The sequence below is a fragment of the Nymphaea colorata genome, chromosome 10, assembly GCF_008831285.2.
Source record: "Nymphaea colorata isolate Beijing-Zhang1983 chromosome 10, ASM883128v2, whole genome shotgun sequence".
Classification (NCBI taxonomy): domain Eukaryota; kingdom Viridiplantae; phylum Streptophyta; class Magnoliopsida; order Nymphaeales; family Nymphaeaceae; genus Nymphaea; species Nymphaea colorata.
This window is the reverse complement of record NC_045147.1, coordinates 12,636,051-12,652,944: the sequence shown is the minus strand read 5'-3', so window position 1 is coordinate 12,652,944 and position 16,894 is coordinate 12,636,051. Positions and strand designations below refer to the sequence as shown.

Here is a 16,894-nt window from a genome sequence, read left to right as displayed (position 1 = left end):
CTCCCTCTTCTTCTCTTCCTTCTTCTTCTTCTTCCTCGCATCACGCTCTCTCTCTCTCTCTCTCGGTTGCTTGGCCATGGCGGAGGTTCACGTGGCGCAACGCGGCATAGGCGGCGAATATGAGGATGAGGAACTCACGAACCCCCGGTCACCCTTCATTCTCCCGCACTCCGGCGACGACCCGCCGTCATCTTCCGGTGGTGGTGGGATACGGGTGCGGAGGGCGGAGTTGCCGATCTTGGCGGTGCTCGTGTCGGTGCTGAGGAAGTCGGTGGCGATCTGCAGTGTCGAGCAGGAGGAGGACGCTGCACTGGACATCAGCCGGCCGACGGACGTCCGGCACGTTGCCCACGTGACGTTTGATCGCTTCAATGGCTTCCTTGGCCTTCCCGTCGAGTTCGAGCCGGAACTCCCCTGGAGGGTACCCAGTGCCAGGTCCTTTGCATCCATTTTTTTCAACATTCCGCCGCGTTTATTTCTTGCGCGAAAGTCGTGAAAAGTTTCGTGATTCTGTTATCGACGGTTGTATTCTCCGTTTGCTTCATTTTCCGGAGGGAATTGCCCCAAAAACAAGGACGCGGCTTAGGAGAAAAAAGAAATTTTCAGTGACGGGGATGATGGCACCACTTAGTCCAGTGCATTCTTGTTTGTTTTTTCTGTTGCTGGTGGCGGCGGTTCCTTTTTAGAGAAGGGTTCCTAGGCCTCTCCCTGTTTCTCTCTCTGGGACGCATCACTTTGCAAATTTGTTCTTTTGCTATTCTAGTAGTTCAGGAATTAGGATTCTATTTCCCGTTAAATAACGGCACTCCCAGCTGCTACATCGGCACGCCTCATGGATTTCTTTCCATTTTGCTGCCACTCTCTATGTTCTTCAATGTTTTTTTGTTGAACTGTCCTCTGAAATGATTGCCTTCCAGAAATAGCAGTTTGGTCCATTCAAGCTCTCTGTCTCATTTGCTTTGTGGTTGTCCTCTTTAGCAGATAGCTCTCGTTCACTTATCGTGAAAGTTTAGATTAGTTGGGATGATGTGAAAAGGGTCATTGAGGAGTGAGGACTATTGTCATTGTATCCTTCCCTGGTCTTCGCTTCTGGAGATACGAAAACCGTATGATTCGTACTTCTTCAAGAACGGAGAGGAGCAGTTTCTTTTCCCGTGTCCCTGTCCTTTGCTTTTTTTATATTCTTCCAAAACTAAAAGTCCTAAATTCATTTATGAAATCTAAATCACGTTCCCGCTACTTTCATTTCAGGGCACAAAAATAAACTGTCAATCTGTCATAGATACTGTAACTGACTAAGAAGTACTATTTCAACAGGGTGGAATATAAAGTGATAATCTCTTAAAGTATCAACTTGACTGAATCACCATTCACTAGTTCTTTGGCTGTCTTAGTCTTCTTCATTTTCTGCTTTCTCTGCCTCCTCTTTAGGCACATTCATGCTTGTTAGAATCTGCAACTATTAAACTATGCAGAAAAATGAAGCAAATGCAAATTATCTTCGATCTTTATTTTCAACTATTTTTTAGTTCATCTCTTCCTGTTATTGACTTCTACGCGTCCATCTTTCAGTTATAATATTTTAGTAGCGGAGCATTGTTTCCCTATTCTCTTAAATTTATAAGTGCTTGCCTTTAGAACTAGCTAGATGTTGTAAATATGCTGCAGTTGCTCTGCTTCTGCTTATCAAACTTGTGAACAAATAGCTGGTGATGTGCCTACAGAAATTCTTTACTGTTGTTTTTATTCTTGCAGCGCCAGTGTATTTGGGGTTTCTGCAGAATCGATGCAATGTTCCTATGATGCTCGGGGGAACAGTGTGCCAACGATTCTGCTAATGATGCAAAGGCATTTATACTCACAGGGAGGCCTTCAGGTACCTTTTGGTTGTGCCTAGATTTTTGGTTTCTGTTCTGTCATCTTGTTCATTTTCTGACGCTTCTTTTCTTTTTCTTTTTCTTTTTTTCCTCCTTTTGTGGTTGAAGGCAGAAGGCATTTTTAGAATCAATGCTGAGAATGGTCAGGAAGAATATGTACGAGATCAGTTAAACAAGGGAATCGTACCATGTGGTGTTAATATTCATTGCCTAGCAGGTTTAATAAAGGTAGTCTTCTGTGATTGTCGACATCAACCTTCTCATTTTGCTACTTATGCATTAGCATTTCATTCATGTTTTGGGTTTATGCTACACATGATGCATTCTGAAGTCTGAGTGGTGTCCTCTTGGCTTTTGGTGCTTCCTCATACTGTTTGAGCAGACTCTCTTGGCGTACCCTATAAATAGAGTAACCGCTTAACAGAAGAAATTGCAGCGCCTTGACACATATTTCTTATTATATCTTATTATATGTTTAACGTTGGTCATTGTACAAGTACGTTTACAATTTCATTTCTTTTGTACTCCAGTCTCAGCTTGTGTAATTGATATTATTTGGTTCCTTGTACAGGCTTGGTTTAGAGAGCTCCCAAACGGTATATTAGACTCACTCACGCCAGAGCAGGTGATGCATTGCAATACCGAAGCTGAATGCACTCAGCTCGTCCAGCTGCTGCCAGCAACAGAGGCAGCACTTCTTGACTGGGCCATCAATCTAATGGCTGATGTTGTGCAGCATGAACATCAGAACAAGATGAATGCACGCAATATTGCTATGGTATTTGCACCAAACATGACTCAGGTATCAATCAAACCACAATGCCTTGCTAGTTTAGCTGCCCTCTTTGCATGGTACCATACCTGATGCAGTACAATTCTTCTGCAGATGGCCGATCCCTTGACTGCATTGATCCATGCGGTGCAAGTGATGAATTTCCTCAAGAGCCTTATCATGAAAACCCTTCGTGAAAGGGAAGAGAATGCTGCCAGAGCAAGAGAATTCTCTTTTTGCCCAGAATCCCCAAAAGACAGAGACCGTCACAATTCATCAAGGTTAATGGCAATAACCAATGAGGGAGCTGATGAAACACCAACAAAAAGTTGTTTTCGCAATACATCTGTTCTAGACATGTTTTTAAGAAACAGAGAAGACGGATTACTCAGTGATGCTGAGGAAAGTTTCCGGAGCCTTCCTGAGAAGTTTGCAGCTGATGATGAAGGTGAAGTATTCTCAGAAGGATCAGCAAGAAAATCTCAGGTGGCAGCCATAGAAAATGGATGCAGGGGTCGGTATATCAGTAAAGATGTTGAAGGCTTGTTAGATAGACTTAACCTCAGAAAGGGAGTCAGAAAAATTTGTACACGTCCTATGTTTCACTTGAATAGAGTTGGGAAGAAGAGCAATCCATTAGGAATTGTTGATTCGGCTGCAGTGGCTGGAGGGGAAGCTTGGGCATGACATAAATGTAGGAAGAATGTGGTTCTTCTGTTTGGTTGTGTGCATTCTGTTCATGTAATTTGCGGTCTGTAATGGGTTGGATTCACTAAGATCTAACATGCCAACGTGGGAAAAAAGTGAAAAATGAGCTTTGAAATTTCGTTGTTCCACAATCTCTTGTTATCATTATGGTCTTAAAAGAACTTTAGTTAAACGAGTAAACATCATGAGCTACCTGCTACACCATCTTTTAACATGCTTAAGAACAGAAAGACAAGAAAAAGAAAACTTTTTAGTTACTTGTCGTTGCATTCTGTGTTTTTCTAGAAGGACGTGCAAGATTCACGAGGCCATTGATTGGTCTCTAAAAAAGATTCGACGTCACTGTTTAGATAAGGCGGAGATGTAGTGCCGTTTTTGCACCATATCTTTTCGGCAGTTTGCTAGGAAATTGGGTGGGATAAATAGTTGATATTCTTCAACTGATTCTGCTATTGTGGCTAGCGTTCCTGCTCCCAATGTCTTGAATAATTCATGGTGGAGTGCAGCGACAACCTTCATGCTTCCTGAAGGAGATCTTGATTTGGACCACTCAATTTAGCTCCCTCAATCCTCAATGTCCTATGCACATTTTTCTCTGCAACGTGTTTGGACCACCAGCTTTCGAGGAAGAAACTGCACATAGGCCACCGCCATACTCCGAGAATATCTAAAACCGCTCTTTTCCCAATTTTACCAGGAACAAGAATGTGGATGAACTACATTTAACAGTTCAGTCAGACTTTTATATTTGACTAAAGAACTTTTCCACTTTGACACCCTCCCACCGTAACTTATGGAAGTAAAGTCTTTAATTAAACAAGTCCACTTCTTAAGGAAAAAAGAAACAACCTCTGGGTTACGTCAGTGTTTACCATATCCGTATATTAAAGGGTAACGTGATCATTTTTATACTATTTCTGGTCTTTAACTGAACTCTCTTTACTTTTGCAGTTTTACTTGCTCGAGATGAATCTTATAATGTATTAAAAATGACTTCACCGGTAATATAGTAAACCAGCTATTTTTAATCGCAGATTCAGAATTGATTTAGTTTCACTTGACGATCTCCACCGTGCAAACTAACAACCCACCTCCCCACTCAAGAAAGGAACCTGAAACTCCTCTTACGTACACTATAACATCTGATAAAGCTTCCTATTTTTTAGGCTTTTGACAAAACCTCATCCAAGCTATAGTCCACAAGTTGGCAACGAAAGCAGCACGATTTTCCGAGGCAATGGTTAACCACTTTCATAGAATTATCATCTCAGTTCTGTTTTCTCAACTTCCATTAGTCAAGCTTGGAGAGAATCACAATATTCAAGCAGGCGAACTCTTGCCCACGATTCTGCGGCCTAACTTTTGCCTGTCACTCAACCATGTGAAGCCTTTCTTCTTCTTTTTTTTTTTTTTTTACACCTAATTAACTTTTTGGTATAAAAAGTCTTCACGCAGGACTTTCACCTGATTGTGGCAGTAAAATAAAACACTGAGCAAGCCATCGGGCACAAAGTCCTTCCAGTTGGAGTTTCACCTAATTATAGCAGTAAATAATAACTTGGTATTAAAACAGTGGGCAAGAAAACCTTTCTTATTGGACTCCCACCTCTCGTATTTTAGTAACTGAGTAAAACAGTGGGAAAAAGGACGTAGCAGTTATAGACCACTGAGTAATACAGCAGATATGAAGACCCAAAAGCGATTGGTCTTCTGGTAAACAAGTTACCATAATTCGAGCATGATGGGTTTTTTCCCCCTTTAGTTGTCAAGAAAGAGTGGGTAAACGTGATAGGAAAAGTGATCAGATAGGACACATTGTCCTGCCTCTTTGGCATCAGAGATACCTGCAGATCCAGAGCTCCTAACATGTCTTGCCTCTAAATTAACTCTTTATGATTAGTCTGTTTACCTGACTTCTTTCTGTTACTACTCTTTTATGGAACAATAAATACGTCTGTTTTGTTTTAGCTATTCCAAAAATGCAACTGAACCCTCTTTGAGTAATACTCCATACAAGGATTGATTGGTGAAGGTCACCAACTAAAGGGATCAAAAGTTTGAAACCTGCAGCATCCATTACAGGCAGGCGTTGAAGCCTGGGTACGTCTCCTGGGTAGGGAATCATATATGGATCATACATGGTGGTTTTCCTTAGCTATCCCAAGACAAATTTATCAGTAAACATCTTTCAACTTGTCCAGTTTTCTCAGTTTCACACACACACACACATATACATGAGTAGCTTTTTAGGTTTCTTTCTTTCTTCCTGATCCAATAATGTTCTCGAGTTTATTATCTGGTCTTAGTATTTCAAAGATTAGGCAATAAAGAGTATTGTGTCTTTGTCTGGTAGCTCGTGCTTGCGCCTGATCTAGATTGCTTTCTGATGCTCATGCCCCTATGATGTGTTCAGCCTGTTCTTTCCTTTTGAATATATGTCTGCTTCAGTCTGTTCGTTTCTTTCCAGTCTTACTTCAACTAAGCTTTTCTCAAAATCCTTCGTACAAATGAAGCGTAATTGATGGAAATTAAAAACTTTATATATATATATATAAAAGATGCACATAATAGTTTCGAAATTACATTGGCAACCCCGAAGGGTTTTCAGCTTAAACTAAATTAAATTAACATTTCAAATTATTTTTTTGGACATTTTTGTCTGAACGCGAATAGTAACTTCAGTAGTGTATGTAAAAAACTTTAAAGTGGTTTTTGAATGCTATCACCTTTGCCAAAAGCATATATGCCTTTTAATTTTTTTCAGAAGCTGGAGCAAATGAGAAGCTGCATTTCCCATTTTACTGTTCTTAAAATTAAAAAATGGGCATAGCTGGTACTGCATGTGGCTTGAAAAATAAACAAGATATTTTAAAAATCTCATTAGGAAAAATCTTGACAAGAGCAAATCCCATGAAATTTCTATATGAATTTTCAGAAAATATGTTGTTAGATATACATTTGAAAATATAAAATGCAACAATATGACAAAGAAGGACAAATCTTCAAAAATTATATTTGACTCACAAATGTTATTGATGTCAAGCACTATAAGTTCCGATACGTCGATCTGATTGAAAGCTTGAGTTTTTTTTCCATTCCAGGCGGTAATTATCAAATTTCAGAGAGGGCAGCTGCTTGCTTTGACTGACAGTCCCCCCCAGAGGTTGCCTACAAGGTTGCAGGTGACTGACCGCAGAATTGAATATGCAATTACAGCTTAATATGCTCTGGGTGCATGCATTAAATGTGAAGAAAAGAGAGAAAAAAAGCCGCAGGCGCAGAGCAGATGGTAAGAATTATGAAAAGGAATCTTGTAAGATTGGAGGTTGCAGTAAATTGAGTGGCTTTCATAAATTATTATGTGGCACAGCGAATTGGTAAGCTTTAAAACATGAGAAATATTGTCAATTGGCAAGCTTTAAAACATGAGGCCACATTCATGTCCTTAGTTGCCTCAAAAAAATATTCATGTGGATGTGAGTCTTGGTTGACAGTAAGTGTACATTGATCTCATGCATACAAGATGGTTCCATACATGTATATATACATATTTAAGAAAAATGCCCAATATAATTTTATGTATCCAGTTAATAAAATCCAAAAGGGAGAGTGTCATATGCTGATTTGATAGGTTATTTCCTTCTATTTGCCAGGTTCTATTTGAAGTTCCTCGATCAAGGTGAGTTAGTTATGAAGATTTCCTTCAGGAGATGATTTCAGCACCATGAAAAAGGCTTCTGATTCCTGTTCATGGCCTGGTTACCTTCATGTCCTTGCGGTTCTCTGAAACCATCGATCGATATTGGGAAATGATGCAGAGAGGCAACAGGACAGGCCACATATCAAGATGAAGAACACTTCATGCAGCGATTGCACGCCAGAGACGATGGATCCACAAACATTAAAAGGATTAGTGTTTATGGGTCCGACCAATTTGCGAAGAATTGCAGGAAATAGGCCAAAAGAAATTGACACTCGAGTTAATCTGGAAATGGTCCCAGTAGTTCAATCACGGACGTAACATGTACTACAGATCCCGAGACGTAATTGGACAACGGAGACTTGCATGAATGAAAGTTCCGATGCGCCAGACGGTGTTCTCGTGAGACCTGTGGATAAAATAAAATGGCAACTTTTACTCTTTTAGTAGAGGGGTGTGCACGGAGCCTAAGCATCGGTCCAGTCTCAAGAGTCGAGCTGAGGTCGGCCTAACACTTAAAACTTGAGTTCGAGCTTTAATCGATTAAATTTAAAAAAATATATTTTTAATATAAAATAATATATAAATATAATTAATTGTAATAAAAATGTTATAATTATATATAAAAATCAATAAAATATGTATTAAAAAAATCTTATCGAACCTAACCGATCTTAATCAAACGTACTCGTGTTGGCCTGATAACTGATCGGGCCAGCCCGGTGCCTTTTTTTTCGAGCTTGAGTCGAACAAGAACGCTGGACCGCGCTTGGGTCGTGAAACCGATGAGACTATGACAAAAACGTGCTCAGGTTTTGATAAAATAGTAAACACACATTGAGGTTTTTATTCTTCAAAATATGATACAAGTTCGTATACACAAAAACAATCTAGAAAATCTTTGTACACATAAAAGTATTTATTGGGCTTCTGCGACCTAGACCGACTTGGCCCAGTGAGTGCCGTCATTGAATCAATGCATCAATTCAATTCAAGTCGGTGAATTTCACTGCCTTTGATCATAATCAGTGGCGGAGCCAAAGCAGTCCAACCTTTGGATCTGGGTAGGGCCAAACTAAATTTAAATCTAAAAAATACATAGAGTGATTAAAAAATAATTTTTTTTGGCCATGACCTAAGCGCCCCCCCCCCCTCCGCCCCTGATCATAATGAATTGATTGCTTCGAAGGGGTCAGGGTCATGGAAAGTACAGCCCACCATAACCTATCATCCATGTCGTTCCGTTCGACTTAGGATAGATCATTACAACCACCAAATGAAAAAGGCAAAAAACTTCGACTTAGGATAGATCATTACAACCACCAAATGAAAAAGGCAAAAAACTTAACGAGTTTAATAGTTAACATATTTATCTCTCTTTATTAAATGTGCTTTTAAACAAAGTGAAAGATTTAATTGTTATAAATTTAACAACGGCAGACACTCTATTGTCCTTTCCTTTCATGACTTTTCTACTACTGTTATTTTTTGTTGGATGCTAATATTGTTAACCTATATATATATATATATATATATATATATATATATATATATATATATATATATATATATATATATATATATATATATATATATATTAATGGTCATTTTGGCTATCAAGAGTCATTGAACCTATTCATGAGAGTCATTTGATTCATTGTGATAAACGGTTAAGAGTAAAACAAAACAAACAAGGTGCAAATAAAAATGTCTTACTTTTTTCTCATTGCTCGATGCACTATAGTGTGTGGCCATGACTGGATAGAGCTCCATATGGCCGTCTTGAGCTATGTCGAACTATATATATATATATATATATTGAAATCCTTCAGCCATCTTGAGCTATGTCCAATGACAGCCACTGGAAGTATTTGTCATTAAATACACCATCTGATGCAATTCAATATATTGTGAGAAGTATAAGGATTTTTCCATCCAAATCCATAATGAAAAAATTCTGCAAAAATCTTATATAAATAAGTCATATATATATATATACATGTGTGTATATGAGAACTGAATCTTATGGTCAACTGTCATCTTATACGTGTAGTTTGTATCAGGCTTAATATGTCAGAGGGTGAAGGCATATATATGTGTGTGTATGAGAACTGAATCTTATGGTCAACTGTCCTCTCATACGTGTGCTTTGTATCAGGCTTAATATGTCAGAGGGCGGAGGCATATATATATATATATATATATATATATATATATATATATATATATATATATATATATATATATATATATATATATATATATATATATTCACTCGTTCATCTGAAGCATATAGGTGGTCAAAAGAGAAACAAAGAGAAAAAGAATATTAAATAAGAAAAATGTTCATTATATATTTGTCAATGTTTTTCTCTTACTCATCCATCATTATATCACCACTATGATTAGATTAGGTGGTTGATTATATATATATATATGTAAAGTCTTTTTGGACATGTGTCCTCTCATACATGGAAGCCCATGTGCATTGGGCTTCGTATGCGGGAGGTTGGAGAAATTTATATCACAAGAAAGATGATGCAATATAACAGACATACAGTATTCTATTGGGTTGTGTGTGTGAAGGGCCGAGTAAACCGATCCTCAATGTTTTCAGTTTGTATCTGTATATAATAAAACACGAATGGGAGCGAGAAAGAGGGCATGTTATCTTCAGGGACCGCTTTGCCGCCTGTTAGTAAATTAAAATCTGATAGCGAGATTGCACCTGCTTCTATACAACTAACCCAAAAGAGAATCTTAATCAAATGGCCCATGTCAGCGAAGCCACCTCTCTCTCTCTCTCTCTCTCTCTCTCTCTCTCTCTCTCTCTCTCTACAAGGTAAATACAAGACCACTTAGGTAACAGATAAAAACTAGACCCACTAAATTAATTATTAAAACATTTTTTTGGCAAACTAACTTTATAGATATGATCATAAGAATAATTTGGTAAGAAACATATATTAAGTTAGTCATTTTTTTACTTTAGTAATGTTTTTTTATAATTTGAAAATATACGATTGTTATAAGTACAAAATTTTGATAGTAAAAAGATTAATTTTTTTGCAAAAATAGTTTGGCTTGTGACATGATTCATATTAAATTAGAGTTTATAAATACTTTAAAGGTTTATATATTATATATGTATATATATATAATGAGAGAGAGAGAGAGAGAGAGAGTTCAAAGATGCCAATGTACAAAGATATCACCAGCTCCCAACAAGTGTTGATGGGGAGGACAACAAACTTTAAAAGAAAAGTTAAGTTGAACCAATAGAAGACAACAAACAAAATCATCAAATCATGAGGGTGGTTAGCTCTTATGATGAGATAAAACCCATGAATGCAAGGGTTGAATGATTGTTGTTGCATTCTTAAAAAAAAACATTTGAGATACAGAGAATTGCATTCCTAAAAAGAATATCCTTTTAGGGAGAGAGGGAGAGAGAGAGAGTCTATAAAATGAGAATGTACTCTAGATACAAAAATTAGGGACAAGAAGTTACAATAAGAAAGAAGAAAGAGAGAGACTGATACAAAAATTAAGGACAAGAGAGAGAGAAGAGAGGGAGAGGTTATCTAGTCGCTCCATGTGAGGGCACGTTATCCTCTCCAAAATCAGGGGCCGCTTCATCGTCTGCTATTAAATTAGTCTGATAGCGAGTTTGCACCCGCTTCTATACAACTAACCCGAAAGAGACTCCTAATTAAACACCCCTCCGCAGCGAAGCCATCTCTCTCTCTCTCTCTCTCTCTCTCTGTTATTGAGTTCCCAATTTGTCGGCTCTGTCTCTCTCTATCTCTGTAGCTGCACAAGGATGATGAAGGAAGAGAAGCAGAGAAGATACCCACCTTTGGCTAGCCGATTGTTCAGACCAGTAGCTTATGTACTCCTCCTCTTCCTCTCTTATGCCTTTGGCTTCTACTCCGGCATCTTTGTTAAGCCACCTATCAACAACTCCAACACGGATGTCAAGAATTTGACGGCAGAAAGACTTTCCTACTCTAATTCTTTCTTCAATTCCGATCATTTCCGGTTTGGAAGCGGATGCGCCAACCCCATCCCATCAGAGTTGATTAAGCAAACTGTCCTAGCTCACATCTTCAATGGCACTTCGCCCTTCATCGGCTTCCCTCCTCCCCACCTGCAACCGCTGTTGCAGAAAAGGCGCATCAAAGGATGGGGCTCAAATGGGGATGTCTTTGAGAATCTCATCCGCAGAGTCAAGCCAAGAACCATAATTGAAATTGGCACTTTCCTTGGGGCATCCGCCATACACATGGGGCAAGTTACACGGAAGCTTGGTTTGAGTGCACAGATCTTCTGCGTTGATGATTTCAGAGGATGGCCCGAGTTCAACAGGAAACTCAGACGTATGAGTTACGTCAATGGCGACGTGTTGCTGCTCCAACAATTCATGCAGAATGTGAATTACATGAACATGACGGAGATGATAACACCCATACCGTTCTCTAGCAGCTCAGCGCTGGTGAAGCTCTGCGAATGGGGCGTTGTTGCGGATTTGATTGAAATCGATGCAGGCCATGATTTTCATTCGGCTTGGAGCGACATCAACTTGGCATACAAGGTTCTAAGGCCAGGGGGAGTCATCTTCGGCCATGATTATTTCACCATGGCTGATGACAGAGGCGTCAGAAGGGCTGTAAATTTGTTTGCAAAGGCGAAAGGTCTGCGAGTGGAGGTCGACGGCCAACATTGGGTTATTGACTCCACGTAGTTACAGTTCTCTGCTTGTTTGTATACAAGTTCATACTGCACAAAGAAACATAGAAAATACATGACAATATGCCATCATTTGTTGGTGCTTTTCATTTTTGTCGCGGTCGATCCAATTGTTACTGTAATTCTTGAGTAACAGTTTCAAATTCATTCAAGTAATAGTGTCATCAGTTGCAGTTCTTGATGCGAAGCAGGAAGTCCGCGTTAGGTGCTGTAAAGATCCCACTATGCATTCTCAATTGTCCATAGGCTTGCCTGGAACAGGATTGTAGTTAGAGTACTTGGAAGAAGCAGGGGAGACATGGCTGGAACTTCCTTTAAAATCTTTTATTTCCAAGAATTTCCATCTGACAACCGAAGGTTCTAAAGGGGAAGTATGGAAGGTGTTAAGGTGAAAACTATAGATCAAGTTTCCGCACTACCACTCTGTTTGCTGAGATTTATAATGGTGAGGGATTCTCCTCCAGTTGGTCTGGCTCTTAGAGATGGGGCCAGTAAAAACATCTGGGGAAGTAGGCCAGCCACACAGTACAGATCGGAGCTAGTAGGGAACGGTATAAAGTTGTTGAGAAGTTGGTCATTCTTGCCATTTGACATGATTAAACCTGTGCTAGCTTCCATTGAAGCCGATTGATTCAGCTATAATCTGGTAGAGTCTAGATCCTTCCTAAACTCCAAACTATCCGTAAGATTTCCAATAAAAATTAGCCTGTTTCTGGCTACCTGTACCTGTTTTGGCTGCCCATGATGATCTGTTTATTTTCATTAAATGGATGGTGAGACTTCATTGGACACGGAAGCTTGCTAGAACCCAAAATACACTATCATCCCTTCCTTCAGAAAAGAGAGAGAGAAAGAGACAGAGAGAGATCTTCAATTAAACATTAAGAAATGCCAATGGATAACAGAACAAGCAAGATACAGCCATAGTTCTGTCAACAAGAAGAAGAGCCACATAAACTATAAAGGAGACTCAATTAGGGGCCCCAAAAACTTAGGCTCAAAACAAGGCAGCCAAGTGGGCCAGCTTATCTAACTCCCCACTTGGCACCCGAAATTTTGTGGGTATCCATCCGAATATACTCAATAGTTGTCTCCATTAGAAGCTGAAACCTTCAAGTGAAATGGGATAAGCATTGAACGGCCTAGAAAACCAGCGAGGAAGAGAGAGGTCCCCTACTTTCGAGGACTGCATATCAAAGAAGAACATGGTCACATGCATTACTGATCTTACACACACACACTCGTGTTAGCTAAAAGCCATCCGCATAACATGCCAATGAAAAAATTTCTGCTAAAGAAGATTTTTCGGTTCTTTTTGTGTGGCCCATGTTTTCACGCATATCCAATCAAATTTCTTGAGGTTCTGCGTAGATGCCGGCATTTCTAGCTATCCAGAGTTACTCAGCTCATCCGTATGATAAAAAACAACAAAAAGAGGTTATGGATATTTTCATCTTCACATTTTTTTTCTCAATATTCTTCTCTCAACAATTTATCTCAATGGGTAAAATGGCATTGTAATTTAAACTCGGTGCCTCTACATAGCCAGAGTTGCAATCCATATATATATATATATTGCAAAGTAGTAGAAGCATCAGATATGGAATCTTTACAGTAAAAAACTTGCAGTATCTTCTTCCAAACTGCTCCATTAAAAACTATACGGGATTAACGGCAAGTACGAGTCGATGACAGCCTATTCCAACCAGGTGTACGCCGTCGTGCAAACTTGGATTCCGCTCAGGGATTCAGACGGACTGGATCTGGAGATTTAGCAAGTTTGGCATTTTTGAGTTCGTCCTGTCCGTGTTTTTAGCTGCCTGAAATCCGCTCCTCTTGGATCTATCATCCATCTTTCCATGTGAAGGATTCTAGAATTTATTTCTGTATCTTTATCTGGTCCTTATTTTACGTATTTTCTGTTTCGGAGATATTAAATTAATGGCTTAGTTTATGTATATAACCTCTCACATGGACAATGACATGGGGAGGCGATTTCATTCAAAGATTTCACATGCACAGTTTCTCCGGGGAACTAAAATGTCAGGATAATATTGTTTTTTATCGTTCGGTCGTCTTTATTTACATATCTATAATTGATAGCTGGTAAATCAATAACTATCTCATGGGCGTCGACCAACATGATTTGCCAAAATTAAATAGATAAGAGAAAATGAATAAAACTGTTAATAACGTTCACATTATTTATTAACAATTAAAATAAGTATATTAAAAAAATATGCTACATAACATTAGGATAAATCCATTACTTTGTTGGTTTGATAATGAATAAAATTAACCTGTGCTGATAAGCAAGCATGATTTGTTAATTTTCTTGGGTTAGAAACAAACATGCGTTTTCGAGCCATTTAAGCATGAACAACTCAGGTTATCGATTGTTGTTCTTATTTCGATTGGCAAGATTGTGTTTGGTAGATCCATATATGAGATACCCCAAAGAGGCCGAAGCCGAAGAGGTAAACTTGCCTTTGGCATATGCATATATGACTCTATATATACCTCTTCAAGTTGAAGGTCTTAAGTTCAAGTCTCATCCCTTAGCCAAGCTAATTGAGTTTTTTTTTCAAATATTAGCTACAAGCTCTAAACAATCTGAGGTGATCCCAAAAGCTGGACTGATTTTTATATCTAAAGTAACTTCCAACTTACATGTGGTTTTGTCCATGACTCTCATTTAACTAGCTGTTGCTGTAGGGATGTCAATGGGTCCAATTTGAATTGAGCGCACCTTTTACCATATTCACACTTTGTCTGATATTTATATAATTGGATTCAAATTTAGATTTGAATTCTATTGAAGAAAACTCCATACCATATTTGAATCCAATTTCTAAATTCACCACAGCATCTGAATCCCACTTTTAAATACATAAACACAACAGAATCACATTATTATGTAATAAAAACCAATTTTTAAAAATATATGGATATTGAATATATGGTCGACATTTCTTTACAAATAAAACCAAAATTCAATCTGAATCCACCTCCAATCGGATACTTATTTAAAACCAAAGCTGAACTTAATTGAATAACATTTCTTAAATTAGAATCCAATTTGACTTCCTAGTGAATTGTTAATTTTTTTTTTTTCATATCCAACTCCTTTTTCATGAAGCAATTCGGTTAGATATGAGATCCAAAACTGACCCACTGACATCCCAGCTAGCATATGTGCTTGTAAGACTGCTCTGGTTTGCATTATGTTGGATTCCGTGGCGGAGGCTCTGGTGTATGCAATTGCCCACACGAGCGACAAAAAATTGTTTTATTTCAAATAGGCACCGTCTTACTTGGGGTGCCCCTTAAAAATTTCAACGTTAGATCATTACTAGTCAAAAAATTTCTGGCTCCCACACTGATTGGATTCCGGACGTAACTTATAAGCATATAAAAAGTTCCAACCAAAACACCAATTGCCATCTAAATATCCATTGAAGAGCATATTCCAATTGAATCAGTGACAAGCCAATTCATTCTTATGGCAGGTTCAATAATGCCTTGTACCAACGACTGATTCACTGCATCAGCGGCTCGACCGATCCGTGAACACTGAAAATTATTGTTATCTACTTCACCGACTTAGAGATTGGATCCATCTCAACCAATTTCAAGGGGATCGTACGCGCCCGCCGACGGTGGAGTCAGGGGAGGGGGCAGTAGTTTATTACTGCTAACAATGGCGAGAATTGATCATGGATCGAATTGGAGTGAAAAAAGTGATCTGGGAGGTTGTGCCATGCGTTTCTCATGAGCTAAAGTTGATCAAACTTGTCTTGTTCCATTCTTAGAAGGAGCGAATAAATTGCATCCAAGGATGTTGAAGCCTTCTACAAAAGCATGGGGAAGACATGAGAGAGACAAATCTTGCAGTTTTGGTCTCTGGTTCCATCAACGTCCCTTCATTGGAGACCAGACGTCAGATGGTGTGGGCCTCGTAGTGCTGGTGTCGTCGATCCCTGTGGGCAAGCTCGAGGTGCAGTTGATGTTGAAGGTGCGGAGACTATTTACAATGGATGTACCAAGTCTTTTTATATATATATATATATATATTGATGAGGTGGGTTTTACATGTTCCTACATGTTCCTTGGGCCGTTTGGCTAACCGAATTGTAACATACTGTTCCATGAATCTTTGATGCCAATTAAGGAGCTCCCACAGATAATTTTTTGAGTAATTTTGTTGTGCTAAATGACTGAATCATTACTTTAATGTCATTCTTCAAATCACATCCTTTACATGGCTGTTTGGAAATAGTAACACTCTATTACTGTACCTTGAATCCGGTTTACAAAATAGAGTAGATTCATGAAACAATAGAGTAGATTCATGGAGCGCTATAACAAATATTCTATAAATCTATCTCATTTTCTGGAGTAGATTAGATTAGTGGGACAGTAACAGTCAGTTGCTGCTATTAAAGTCTAAAGAGGCCCTAAATGGATCACTTGGCAATCTCGCCCTCCATTTGCATATCAAAACCACATCCAACATTAATAATGGTAGCGAAACTTGCAACTACTTGAAAAGCACCGCATTAATGCCTTTGAAAGTAATTGATGGCTCAATTGGAGGAGGAGTAGGCAGCTGCATTGTCATAAATATCGTTCGGATAAGTATATCAGAGAGATTTTTATCGGGAATTTTTGTATTCTTACCTGTTACAAAGAGTCACAAAATCATCATGTATTTGTATTTACCCAAGCATAATTAAGTTCATGATTTTGAAGCTTTATATGCGAAACATTGGTGTGGTGATATATAGTTAAATCAGCGTAGCCAAGTCTCCTCAAAAGTGAATTGAAGGTAAACATGTGATCACCGAACTTTACTTACGAGGACGACATGCACCATCGAAAAGCCAAGAATTAATAGAAGAATGGCAGGCTTTAAAATTAGTTCAGAACCTTCAAAACTTCACACCCTTCACAGTTCTGTCTTACTACTTCGCTGCTGCGTGGTTCTGGTTGTGCAGATGTGGTAAAGTTCCATGTAAAAAAAAAAAAGTCATTATCGAATGGGCAGTAGAGATCTTATACACTATATCAAAATATGATTTCATGGAT

The 16,894-nt window shown here is 38.7% G+C and overlaps 2 protein-coding genes across 2 annotated transcripts; both read left to right on the top strand.

The window, feature by feature from the left end:
* The first annotated feature begins 2 nt into the window (after positions 1-2).
* Positions 3-3,503, top strand: LOC116263394 (rho GTPase-activating protein 5-like). Its single transcript, XM_031643131.2, has 5 exons — positions 3-435; positions 1,756-1,876; positions 1,986-2,105; positions 2,449-2,679; positions 2,764-3,503. The coding sequence occupies exons 1-5, from the start codon at positions 77-79 to the stop codon at positions 3,334-3,336; spliced, it is 1,404 nt and encodes a 467-aa protein (XP_031498991.1). The 5' UTR covers positions 3-76; the 3' UTR covers positions 3,337-3,503.
* A 7,138-nt stretch (positions 3,504-10,641) lies between these two features.
* Positions 10,642-11,970, top strand: LOC116262860 (uncharacterized). The gene has a single exon (XM_031642386.2). It carries the CDS (start codon positions 10,881-10,883, stop codon positions 11,799-11,801), a length of 921 nt encoding a protein of 306 aa, XP_031498246.1. The 5' UTR covers positions 10,642-10,880; the 3' UTR covers positions 11,802-11,970.
* The last annotated feature ends 4,924 nt before the right edge of the window (positions 11,971-16,894 follow it).